Source organism: Scomber scombrus, chromosome 17 (assembly GCF_963691925.1).
Source record: "Scomber scombrus chromosome 17, fScoSco1.1, whole genome shotgun sequence".
NCBI classification, from domain to species: Eukaryota; Metazoa; Chordata; class Actinopteri; order Scombriformes; family Scombridae; genus Scomber; species Scomber scombrus.
This window is the reverse complement of record NC_084986.1, coordinates 15863397-15876683: the sequence shown is the minus strand read 5'-3', so window position 1 is coordinate 15876683 and position 13287 is coordinate 15863397. Positions and strand designations below refer to the sequence as shown.

Sequence of the window (13287 nt, the reverse complement as noted above, 5' to 3'; positions counted from 1 at the left end):
ATTCCTACTGATTGTGATTTTCTCTGATTAGACTGCTATGTTCTTAGGTCACACTTTTCAGAACAAGTCAATTATTAGTTCATCAGATACTAAAGACTTTCCCTGCCTGTCACTCCTTTTCCCTGCTGCAGGCATCCAGCTGCGGAAAGTGGAGGAGCAGCGAGAGCAAGAGGCTAAACACGAGCGAGTCGGCAACGACGTGGCCACCATCCTGTCACGCCGCATCGCCGTGGAGTACTCCGACTCCGAGGACGAGTCAGAGTTTGACGAAGGAGACTGGATGGAGTGATGGCAGTCACGGGGGAAGAGAAAGCAGAGCTGGCGGCAGAGGACAGACATGTTCAGGCCCCCCCGCCCCCCAAAACACACTTCTCCTCGCCATCAAAAAATCCTCTCTACCCCGGAAAGAAGAGAAACATTGTTGTTGCCCACTCCTCTGTCGAGCTTTTTTATCTCGTCATATCTCTGTTTCGTTTGGTTTGAATCTCCACGTCACCCATCGTCGGTCTTTCTAGTGTTCCAAAAGACGCTTTTACATTCATTCTTTTCTGCATTACCACACAACCTTGTTTCTGCTGGATTTCCTGTGAAGAAATCCTCCATGTTTACTATTGTTATTCATGAAAATAACTCTTTTGAAGAACCACTTGTTTTTGTTTCTTATCTGTATGTCAGTGTTTAAAAAAAACAAAAAAACAAAAGAAAATAGAAAAGGAAAAAATGATGGCATGTTGCATCTATTCTTAGTTCTCCAGCAGTTTCGCCACCTGGTGGCTGAACGTTGCATTGAGTGAATGCTGTTTATTTTACCGTCTTTTATTTACTTTTTCTGCTTAAACATTTGCAGTTTTAACAGGCCAGTAGCTGCCAATACAGACCACTTGATGAACATTCACTCAGTGTGAACACCAGCTGCGATTTCATCCTGCTGGCTTGTCTTTCTTTATCAGGACTGACTTTAGAACAAGCAAAAGATTGTGTTGGTTCGTCATGTGATGATTGTCGTATGGTTGTGGTGAAAATGAAAAAGGGGAAGCACACGGCTGTTTCAACCACATGTGTGCGTATCGATTCACTTACATCTTAACCTTTACCCCAGGGAAACGTATGCCAAGAGATTGGGCTTTTTCGTCTGTCCAGGTTCTGCAGCTTCCTGAGGAGTCACGTATGCTCCTGTTGACATCAGGAAATGTCAGAGATTAACACTGAGCCATTTAGCATTTTGAGCTCCCATCCTTTTCTCACGTTCTTCGCCACAAAAACGGACACAAGGAGAGATGAGATGCTGCAGATGTACATCAGATTTCCTGCCTCTGATGAATATTCAGCACGCCAAGGACTTTTGAGAAGGTGCCCGTATTAATGAGAGTCTGACCAACACCAGGTACAAACCACTCAACACCACTGAAGGCAGCTTTTCCCTCAGATCCCCCTTTACTGTGTACCTGCCCACTAACGAGAAGCCTTACATCGTTTGGTTCCGTCGTCGTTCATGAGAATACACTTTGCGTGATACTGCCTTTTTTAGGCCTAAAAGAGAAGCATACATTCTGCCTTGTTTTGGCTCATTTCAAAGAAAATGTCTGCCATCTTTTCCGTTCGTTCTTTCTTCTACTTGCCTTATTGTTCGTACAAAACGTATCGTTGAGTTGATGAATGTATTGTGCTGTTACTACTTACTTGCCTGCGCTTGTATGGATTTGCTGTTTCTATGTTTGGGGGGGAGGGGTTAAAAGGGACAGGGGGACAGAAACCCTGGTTTGAGAAAAGAAAAAGATTAGATCAATACTGTATACCATGTAACTTATGTAACTGTTGACTGTAACAGTTTGCTTGAATTAATAAAAATCTAATGTTACGTTTCAGCTCTGAATGTTAGCAGGTTTATTAACTAATCCAACATTCTTCTATCAGGATAAAATGATCCTGCTTATCCATTTAAGTTGATTTTTTTAAAACACAGTTACAGAATTGATTTTGTTAATCTTGGATGAAGTTATCTTTAATATCACTTTGCTTATATTTTGTCACAAAGACGACATGAGGAGCAATTTCTTTGATTGTCCCGATCACATGATTGCATGTATACGAGGCACAGCAACTCCCAACTTGCACTAAATACAAATATTTGTGTCCCTCTTTGTTACTGGTATAATTATGTTTAATATTGTACTCCACAATGTTTCCAGCATTGCTCTTAAACAATTAGTTATGAGATCATCACACGGCCAAATATCAACAAAGTATGTTTAGTAAACAATCAGACTTAAATACTCAACTAAACTTAATTAATACTTTAATTAACTTATTAGAATCCTAAATAAATTTGATGTTTAAATCTGAGTTTATACAGCCTGCAAGTACAATTAATACATTTTTGTGTTAAAATGACAAATTCCCCATTATAATATCATAATTAAATGAGATGTTTTCTGGCTTCATTGGTCTTTTAATATTTGCAACATTTTTAATTTTTTTTGTTTGTTTTTTTGTCATTTATAAGTATAATAATAACCTACATTGTCTCATCTGGAATCATCATATCTCTAAGAAAAAGGAATCATTTGTGTTTTTTTAAAAATGTGTCCGAATGGGCCTCTAAAATGTTTAGGATCGGTTTATTGGAGGGATTTTCCTTTATAATCTACATCTGGACCTTCCACAAAGCACCACGATGTCTTGAGCTTGAAGAACTGAAGAAACTTTCAGAGTTCAGAAACTCAGATTGAGTTTGCTGGATAAAGAAGAACAACAGTTTCAGGTGCTGTCACACTTTCAGTCTCACTTTCTCCTTCTGTTCGTGAATTTCTGATTCTCATTTTCCTCCAGTTTGTCCTTGCCTTTCCTTCCACTTCCTCCTCTCCTTTGTCTCTTTCTTCCCCGTTGTCTCTCCATACAGAGGATGCTCCTGGAGTTTTCGTGTTTGTTATCCTGTCACTCTCATTATAATCTTATTTTTTGTCCTGTCACTGTTTTATCCCCTCAGCCTGCCGTTTCTAAGACGCTCTGGGCATTTCATCTTTCATGTCAGGATGGCACATGACATCTGTGCCTGAAAAACATGTCAGCTCTGGAGCTGCATGGATTATAACTTCTGCACATTTTGCAGCTCTCACATTGTAGTTTGCAGCACACTGTTAGCAGGAAGCTTATTAAAAGTGTGAGAGAGCGTGTGTGTGTGTGTGTGTGTGTGTGTGTGTGTGTGTGTGTGTGTGTGTGTGTGTGTGTGTGTGTGTGTGTATGTGTGTGTGTATGTGTGTGTGTGTGTCGAAGGGGAGCTGATGAAAAAGAGATTTAATTACCAGATACAGTGTTAGTCGTGCTGGGATAATGTCCAACTGTTTCACCTTGGAGGAAATTGCCTGATTTGTTTTCTTTCCAAGATTAAACTGTAGTCAACAGACGTGAAATAGCATTTGTAAATAATCATCAGCTGCTTGACTTTAGTATCCAGCTAATGGCTTTTTCCACATTGGACAATCAGTTTTATAGCTTCTACTTTTGGCACAGTATTCCTCCTACCTGTTCTTACAAGTAATTTACCGTAAAACAAAAGCTAAAAATAATACTACGCTGCCCTAATGCTGGTAGCCGAAGTATTCCTCTTCACTGTAATCTACACAGCGGCAGACAGCTCATCAGAACAACAATCACACAGTGGAAATCATTTGTATAGAAAGTCTTTTGTGAGCAATAAACTGTATTTCACTTTTTAAAAATATTTTAATTACAGACGTGGCTGAAATTACCATTGCATTTTATATATGAAAATAATGCACCATTCACCCTGAACAGTGTTGAAATTAAAATATTTTTTTGTTAACGGTACATGTCTACGTTTGGTTTGCAGTGGAACAAAAGAAAGTTGTGAAAATAACTCATGTTTACTCTACAAAGACTTTCTGAAAAACTTGGATAAACTTATTGGTATCCTTTAGAAATTGTAAGAAATAATGGATTTGTAGTGATACTTTAAGCAGACTATTGTATTTTAATTAGTATCACAGGTGTTTTTAATCTTATAATCACTCATGCAGCTCGTTAAAAGGAGAAAATGACTCACTCTACTGTTTTGTGCCATCACATTGAAGATGGAAAACAAAAGGAAAACTAGAGAGTGGTTTGAATACATTAGAAAAGGTTACAAGACCATCTCCATAGAGTTTAAAGTTCCTGGGACCACTGTTGCCAATTTTATTAAGAAGTTTAAGGTCCATGGAACTGTAGCCAACATCTCTTGCTGTGGCCACAAAAGGAAAATTGGCCCAAGATTGATCAAAAGGATTGCTTGAATGGTTAAGATCCAAGCTGATCTTCAAGTTCAAGGTACAACAGTTTCAAGTCACACCATCCGTCACTATCTGAATGACAATGGGCTCTATGGTAGAAGACCCAGGAAGACCCCAGTTCTAAGAGCGAGACACAAAAAAGCCAGACTGGACTTTGCCAAAATCCAAAGTTGTTGACATCCCACAGTCTCTCAGGGAGAATATGCTTTGAACAGAAGAAACACAATTAGAGCTTTTTGGTAACTCACACTAACCCTATATTTATAGAAGAAAATAGGCGTTCAAGGAAAAGATCATCATATTTACTGTGACACATGGTGGAGGCTCAGTGATGTTTTGGTGTTGCTATGATTGAAACCATATATTTCTGTCAGTTTGAACTTAAAGCAGAGAAAATGTATTGTTTTTTTCAAGGTGAAAGAATACCAATATATTCAGCAACATATGTACCAAATGCCAGTGATTTTCCAGTAACAGTGATTTCTGTAACATGCTAATAAACACAGACACCCACATCTGCTGATCGTCTCTTTATTTCACAGTAATACTGACACCATATTCTACTGAGACTATCCTATCGAGGTGTTTGAAAGATGTGCAATGTCTAACCTAAAAAAAACGGAAACACGTGTTTTAACACTGAATAAACATAGCTGCACCCAAAACACTAAAAAAAAAAGTAAGGCATTGCTTGAGAAGCAAGTACTGAAATATATTATAGCAGAATACTTCAGTCAAAAAGCCTTTTATATACAGAACTGTTTACTACAGATATGATCTACAGCTTTACACTGTTAAACAACAAAGTACTAAATAAAGTATAATTACTGTCAAGTTATTATTATATCGTAACCAGTGTGTAATCTTATTGTCATTTACAGCTACTTAGCACTGTTAGTAAATACCAGCGTTAATTATACACTCATACACAAGTGTGTAGGACAATATATCTGCAGTTTCAGAAAGCCTGCAAGACATTTAATGCAAGTAAGATCTATTTAAAAAACAAATACACAGAAACAACACTGGCAAAACTAGTTTATCTCTTACTAAAAGTTACTACTAAATACTCTATTGAGTAAGAAAATGGATATCACACTCTTACTGTAGTTATTAGTGTTGCAGAGTTTAGGAGATTAAAAAACATCAAAAAACAGGTTTAATCCTGCTAATACACATGAGTATGCAGTGCTAAGTAACTGAGTGATGAACGAAGACATCTAATAACTGGAGCATAACATTGTTTTACTGTGTAAGGCTGTGAACATTGATCCATCTGTCTTTTCAAGGGCTCGTGTACTCTGTGGAATTTATACCTTCAAATCTGCTCTCTTGGCATGATTGATAAAGAGTCAATGATACTGATGTTAGCACATACAAAAGGATGAAATCTCTCTTTTAGTCTCTCTTCACTTAACTCTTAAGGTGTTATTCTTCTTTCGGGGCAGATCTTTCTGGATCTGGCGGGCCCGTGTGCCCAAGCCCAGAGACTGCAGAGACTCTGTGACAAAGCGCTGTGTGGGAGAGACACACAGCATCAGCAGCAGCTTTGCGTCGCCGCCTGGTGGACAAGATAGAGAAGGACAAGAGATGTTAAACTATAAAATAATGTATTAGATTACACACAATGTGCATTTTACATTTTTCAGTCATGAACAAAGACATTTTCAAAAAGGATTTCACAGTGTTAGTATGTATGGAAATACCGATATGTGGAATCGCAACCCTTCCCATCAGAAACAGACCTGAGACACATGAGGCACAGGTGAAAAGTATGTGTGCGTGTCTCACCTATGGCGTCCTGAAGAAGGTGGGTGAGTCGGCTGTTTCTGTAGGGGACATGTGGTCTCTGTTCGGCCAGAGCTCCCAGAACGTCCGCCAGAGCGGAGAGACTGCGGTTTATACAGGACACCTCCCACAGAGCTGCTCCCGACACTCCAGACATACCTGATACACACACACAATTATATTATCTTAAGCCATAAAGACCAGCAGACGTTGCAGTTGTACTTTGCTCCTCAGTCAACATTTCCTGGGTAAATAAAGGTAAGAAAAACAATAATTACTGTTCCCTCTTCTTTATTAGCACAAAACTAACATTTCTTGTGGAATTATCATTTGATATTTAATGTTTAACTGATTGAACTTCAATATCCCAAAACACGTAGCAAAGTCATCAACCTCAATACCGCACATCATATTGACAATACAAAACGATACAAACTAAATGAGAAAGGCAGATTTGTTATTTTGGTGATTTAAAAGGATGATTTTAACAATCTTTTTTCTTAAGAACTGAATCAACAGAGTAAAGATGTGATGCTACTCAACACTTGAATTCCATTTTTGGCATCATTACCATCTCATACATGGCTAAGACTCAGATTTTGCAGTTTGGTCTGTGGAGATCCTGCAAGTTGCATTCTTAAAGAACACTGTACCCATGTAATTACAAATTTAAAGTCTGCCACCACTCAGAAATGTGTTTGCTTATTGGTACATCACTTAAATGTTTGAGCTTTACTGTGCAGAATGATGTATGTACAGATTTGACAGTAGAAGGCTGTTTTCACATTCATCTGCTGAAAGTGAAAAGTTTCTCTGCACTGAACTTAAATCTTGCATGTACCTTTGAACATGATTTGTGAGTTCACAGTGGAAGCTAATCTTAGACCAATATTCAACTAAAACAAGTATGATGGGAGCTTCCCTCTTACCGACACACTCACTCCCTGCCAGGTCCACCAGCTGCAGCTTGGTCCTGAAGGGAGTCTGTGACATGCTGTTTCTGGGGGAGGGGCAAGGGGAAGTCAAGGGGGAGGGACATGGAGAGGAGGCGCTGCTTGAGAAAAGATGTTCATCCGATAAGTGGCGGGCGGCAGGGTTGGCACGCCGACATCTCGGACTCCACCACTCTTTCTGGGTGGTGCGCTGCATGTCCTTCTTGGCACTCTGTAGCCTGCGGGCTAAAGGAAAAAGTAGTAAAGACACGGTGATGTATAAAAAGGTCTAAATGTGGAGGTCTTTGAGTGAATGAATGCATCTCACCCAGGGCCAATGCGTTGGGGCTCTTGGAGGAAATGGTGAGTGTGACGATGAGGTGAGAGCGAGAAGAGTCAGTGTGGACGAGAGTGGGACAGTGAGCCCTTCGTTTTAAAACACTGCCGATGATCTGCATCACCTCAGAAGCGTTACTCACAGGCCTGTGAGACAAACAAATAAAACATGCAGAGACAGTGGTTAAAACTGGAATTGTATTCCTTAAAGCTGTTTTTTTTTTCAGAGAAACATTAACACATCCCTGTAGCTCTATTTTGGTCTCCACCAAAAACTGAGCTCGCTAGATTCTTCAACTGCTCTCTTCCCCTTTGCCTGTCTTTCACTTGGTGCTGGGCAAGCAGCATCCAGTGAATTTATTAGAGATTTTTTAGCTGAAAATAGTGTCCTGCTCCTGCTTGAAGTAAGGTCTATGAGACCAGAGTTTGCAGGACAAAAAATCAAAACAATGAGCTGAAAGGAACTAAAATAATGTAGCTGAGTCTCTTGAGCCATTGTCAATATAAGGTCATTAGCAGAGCATTTGAAGAATTATCTAAAAATTAATATTGAAATCCATGATACCTCAAAACTAACAGTCATTTTTTTAGTGGAGTCTTATTTCGAACCAGACACAGCTTCTCTTCAGCTCTGGCTGTACTCACGCGTATGTCAGAGAGGTGACCTGGCTGGTACCAGAGGAGGTGGTGATGACATCGCGGCGCTGGCCTGCAGCGTTGCCCTGTTCATCTTTGGCCAGCAGGTCGAACACCTCGTTGTTGTACACCTCCATCACTGACACCTCCACTGTGTGGCTCTCGACAGGCTTCTCAGAGATCAGCCTGGGTCACACACACACATGCCACAACAGATAAATAAGCATGGACAGGTAAAAAGAGAAGGAAAGGTCAAAGTTTCAACCAAATTATATTCCCTTTCACCTCACAGTGCATTATGGATTAATGGAATTAATTAATTACATTTCTGATTGATTAAATGACACAATAAACCAGATCTACTGTGGCTTTCAGTTTTAAATAAAGCTAGATGAAGAGCACAAAAGCTTTTTTTCTTCTAAATTTCAAAAAAAATATTAAAGACTTTTCTCCCTCAGTGAATCTGTAGTCTGTTACCGAAAGAGCTCAGCAGCAGCCTTGGGTATGATTCCCTGCTGTGCCTCCTGCTGTGTCACTGAGTGTTCCTCCAGCGGCTGGAATCCCATCATGGTGTGAGTTTTCCCGCTGCCTGTCTGCCCGTATGCCATGATACACACATTATAGCTGCAGAGAAGGGAGGCAGATGACAGTCAAATGATGCTAAATCCATGCAGCTTTGTCATGCTGTTTGTTGTGTATTTTAAAAAGTTTTCTCTGCATTCATAACCCACTTTCTCACAAATAGTTTTTTTTAATGAATATAGTGATTTAAATTATTTTTTGTAACTTGTGACGCTCACCCATCCAGCAGAGATGTGAGGAGTGGTTTGACTTCCTCAAACACAGTTTCCTGGCAATCCTCTGGTCCATGCACCCTGGAGGAAACACAGTCATCTCAGTGAGTTTTCATCAAGAAAAATTAAAATAAAATAGAATAATGCAAATTTCCCTATGTGTTTATTTTACCTCTCAAACTCAAACATCTTGTTTTGCACTGGTGTCCCTGTCTTTATACAATTCACCATCACTGTGTCCTTAAAACAACAAGAATAACGTAGTGAGAACACTGAAGCAGGCCAACAACCAAATAAAATCCAGCGCTAAGAGTACGAAACTCACATCACTTGTCGCATAGACCACTTCCTCTGATGATGCAGGCCTGAAGGAGACCAGGATTGGGTTATCTTCACATTTATAAGCAAAAATGTTTCATATTTCAATTATGATACAGTATTTTTTTAGCGTTGGTATATGACCCACCCTGATCCAGAGGGGTGGGACTGGACATGGTCGAAAGGCAGAACCGGACGCACCCTACAATGAACCCTGATGTTCCCTCTCAGTTCCTGTGGGAAAACAGAGAAACAAATTGGAGGAAGATCAACAATACTGGCATCAGATTTGCTCGCCCACCACCCTGTAGATAATTACTTCTTCCCTACATGACAAATAAATATCTTTCCTCACCACCACTGTGTTGTGAAGCTCTTTCCTCCTGTGCCTCTCTGCTCTGCATCTCTCCCTCTCCTCCTCCAGAGAGCGCTCCAGAGCTGCCACACGAGCCTGTAAGTCTGGTCACGGAGAACAGAGAGTTGATTGAGCGGAATCAGTGTTACATGTGTTTCTAATAAATCCAAACAATATCATAAATATGGATTGCTTTTACTTTTGACATCGTTAAGTCAATAATATGTTTATTTTGAGACAGTTAAACAACAACAAGAATGAAAAGCCTCTACACTGCATTAAACATTGTATTCCACCAGGTCAGAACTGGCAGCAAAACTGGTGCAGCACAGTGTGAAACCTGAAGCTCTACCGTGTCTTAAAGCAGACGACAGAAGTTGTGAATGAAAATCTGTCTGCAAAACAGTCTACTCCAAAGCCACGGGCACCTGTTCTCTGATGTAAACCTTTTGAATTCAGGCCAAGTCTTTAATCCTGGAGCACACAGGTTCACACATACACCTGGCACAAAACACCTCCATTCACAAAAAGCACTGGCTGAGACGTTGACTGACTAGGTCGGGTAGGTTATAAATATCATTGAATAGAACCCTTTTTTTGTCTTTAAAAGATTATTTAAAACAAAAACTACTTTCAAACTTTGCACACAAAAGTAAAAGAACAGCTACCTCGAACAGGCTGGGTTAGAGAGAGGAGAGGAGGGGAGGGACAGTGTGATAGGATTAGCAGCCAGCACAAACATCCTAATTAAGATACAGTCGGCACATAACCTGTAAGCCACCTTACAAGGGTGGAAGAGTGAGTAACAGTATGAGCCAGAAAATTTGAGACAGGATAAAATTCTCCCTTCAAGTAAGCTCTTTAAAGACCCTGGACCTTTAACTTGGGAATGTTTTTCTCTGAAGAAGTCCCAGTATGTTGATCTAATTTGACATTCTTTAATGTGTCTTTGGTTCAGATTCTTACCTTGAACCTCATCTGCACAGTGGCCATTTCGAGTTAAACTGGCTTGTCCCACCTTCTCCAGAAGCTGCTTGCTCTGCTCTTCCAGCTCAGTGGCAAAGCTCAAATACACTGCAAAAACCTCACTCAGGTCCTGCTTCACAGCCTGCCACAAAACCAAATACACACACACACACACACATAAAACACACAGAGCAAATATGAAGTGTGAAGTTTATGTGTATCTACTGAACACACACACATACGTGCATACACAGACACAGACACAGACACACGTTCCTCTAAGTGCATTTGTACCTGGACTCCAGAGAGGAGTTTGGTAAGAGTCGCCCGGGTTATCTCCTGTGCTTCCCGCTGGTGCTGATGATGGTTTCGGGCCCGGGTTCCTTCTTCATGGTCCCGACGCAGTTTCCCCAAACACTGAAGAGAAGATCAACATGCTTATTCTGCACAACTTTGTTCTGACTTTATGCCAAACTTCACTATGACATTTTTGGGAGAACAGTTGGTTTGTCAGCTGTCGAGTCGTTAAAAATCATAGAAAATTACAAATTTCTTTTATAGATTTTTTTACTCAAATGTGCTGATAAACACTCACAATGTTAAGACTGAAGGTAACAGGCCTTACAGTGTCTCAAATGTTAAAGGATGAGAACCTGTACAGTAGAGTCCCTGTTCCTACACAGTTGGTAATTGTGTTATTCAGCATGATAGCATCCTTTTTTGAATTATCTGGGACTACTTATGGTACTTGTTGTAAAGGATGTGAATATAATGATCAGCTTACTGTCCAGCTTCAAATGCTGCACAGAAAGTGAATCAATACACTGCTGCTCACAGGTGTAACTGAGCTACATTAATTACATGAGATCCAGCCACCTTCCTGAAACAGTGGGTGTTAGAGGATAATATATGACCTTATAATAATTGGGTTTAGGTTATAATTATTATAATTATTATTATTATATATGACCTTAGATAAGTCCTGTCCATACCTTAATCACTTCACGGAAACTGCTGTGGCTTCAACCATTTACCAGACCAGATCTGGCTAAACAATGAGCATTCACCTCAGCGAAGAATAAACTAATTAAATGACAGAAATAAAACGTGTCCCAGCCATGCAGGGTAGACTTTTGGCCTAAATGCGCACTCTCAGCTTTCCACATAGCTGTGGGGCTTAGCCTACAGCACTGCAATCAACAATTAACAATTACTTTTAGATACTTAACACAACAGGTGCACTTGTCTTTTGATTTCAATCATCATTCAAATCAAATCTTTTTGTCCCAGCAGTGAAAAGCAATAGGATTAAAGAACATGCGGACACATTTACAAACAAAACCCATGCTTATCTTGTCTAATTTTTTCAAAACAGACCACACAATGGCTATATCCTATGTCTATCCTACAACTTTTTTGCGTTTTACTCCGTGTGTCTGTAACAGTTGTGTGTTAGCCTTGTTAGCCTACAGATACTTATTCTACGCTTTAAGTGCCACTCTTTTGGCACATTGGCTCGTTTGATGTCGTTTCTGAGGCTTTCCATTTGAAGTTTACAGTAATATTATACACTAAACTTTGCAGAGCCAAATTCACCGGGTGCGAGCACAGACTGTACTGTATATAGACGTGTTTACTATGCACTTGCCGTCGTCATGGAAACGGGAACGCCATATTGGTTTGACGCAAACGGCACCAATTGGCTGAAGAGTCGTACCGTAGCAACGCCGTCACTCTCGACCAATGAGAAGCGCGTTTGGGTAGTGACGGAGCACAGGTGTACTAAATACCATTAATGATGTCTCTACTACATTCAAGTGGTCCAGTAAGTCCTGACAGTGAGCCAGCATACACAATAATAATAATAGGACACGGAGATGGCATTGTTAATTAATGTTATTAATTTCACCTGTGCTTTTCCTACAATGAAAATAGCCTAAACCCAATTAAGCCTAGTCATCTCACTTTTGGCATGCCTACTAACATCCAAACTAACCTGCAGTTAAAGTGACATTACTGGGATGCTTTTCGTCTATATCATCATATTACACACTCAGAACTTTGTACTAAAAGGTTAGTTAACCAAAAACCTGATTGTTGGAGGAAATAAAGTATAAACCTGCGGATAAATTTAAGGTGGGAGCTTGTCTAGGTGACACACGCATCAGTATCATCAAATGCAATTCTGAATACTTTACATACAGCAGTACTGTAGCAATGTGTAAAAACCTGGTGATGTCTAACACACACACACACACACACACACACACACACACACACACACACACACACACACACACACACACACACACACACACACACACACACACACACACACACACACACACACACACACGGAATAAAAAGTCATTCAGATAAACCCCAATCACACAAAAGAGCCATTTGGGAGGTCAAGTACTTAATTTAGCGGGCAATGCTAATGTATATTAAGATAAAATAGAGTCAATGAGTATAATAGATTAAGGGTTAAGTCTGATTAATGAATGGCAGAAAGCTTCTTACCTCGGCTAGTCTTAAATGAAGAATAGCATTCTCCGTCTCCAATTCAAGTATCCGCTCCTCTTTACTCTGAAAATGCAATGGAAAAATGACAGTATGTCTCAAAAGTAGTTATAACTTCTGGTTATGAAGCTGTATGTTTGTTTTTCAAAAACTACTTGGAAAACATGAATGGATAAGCTACAGTACAAGTCGCTCTACAGTCTCTGATACACTAATAATAAGGTCATATCCAGTAGTTTAAATGGAACTTACTCTCAGTTTGTGCTCCAGCAGGTGCACCTGATGTGCAAACATTCGATCCCGATTTATAAAGAGAGGCATTTTCTTTCCCCCTGAAATAAAAGGAGATA

The 13287-nt window shown here is 39.9% G+C and overlaps 2 protein-coding genes across 2 annotated transcripts in view; one reads left to right on the top strand and one right to left on the bottom strand.

Annotated features, from left to right (window-relative positions):
• Nucleotides 1-717, top strand: part of wasf1 (WASP family member 1) — a 34603-nt gene extending 33886 nt beyond the window's left edge. The window contains exon 8 of the mRNA XM_062437341.1: nucleotides 132-717. Within this exon, the coding sequence (XP_062293325.1) occupies nucleotides 132-289 (158 nt within the window). The 3' untranslated portion in view covers nucleotides 290-717. The remainder of the gene's footprint in view (nucleotides 1-131) is intronic.
• A 4981-nt stretch (nucleotides 718-5698) lies between these two features.
• kif25 (kinesin family member 25) lies at nucleotides 5699-13258 on the bottom strand. Its single transcript, XM_062437668.1, has 15 exons — nucleotides 13190-13258; nucleotides 12938-13003; nucleotides 10709-10831; nucleotides 10415-10556; nucleotides 9449-9552; nucleotides 9242-9327; nucleotides 9101-9140; nucleotides 8948-9015; nucleotides 8782-8856; nucleotides 8459-8605; nucleotides 7991-8167; nucleotides 7338-7492; nucleotides 7007-7255; nucleotides 6081-6236; nucleotides 5699-5850 (listed from the first exon to the last, which is right to left on the bottom strand). Exons 1-15 carry the CDS (start codon nucleotides 13256-13258, stop codon nucleotides 5699-5701), a joined length of 1809 nt encoding a protein of 602 aa, XP_062293652.1.
• Between the last annotated feature and the right edge of the window lie 29 nt (nucleotides 13259-13287).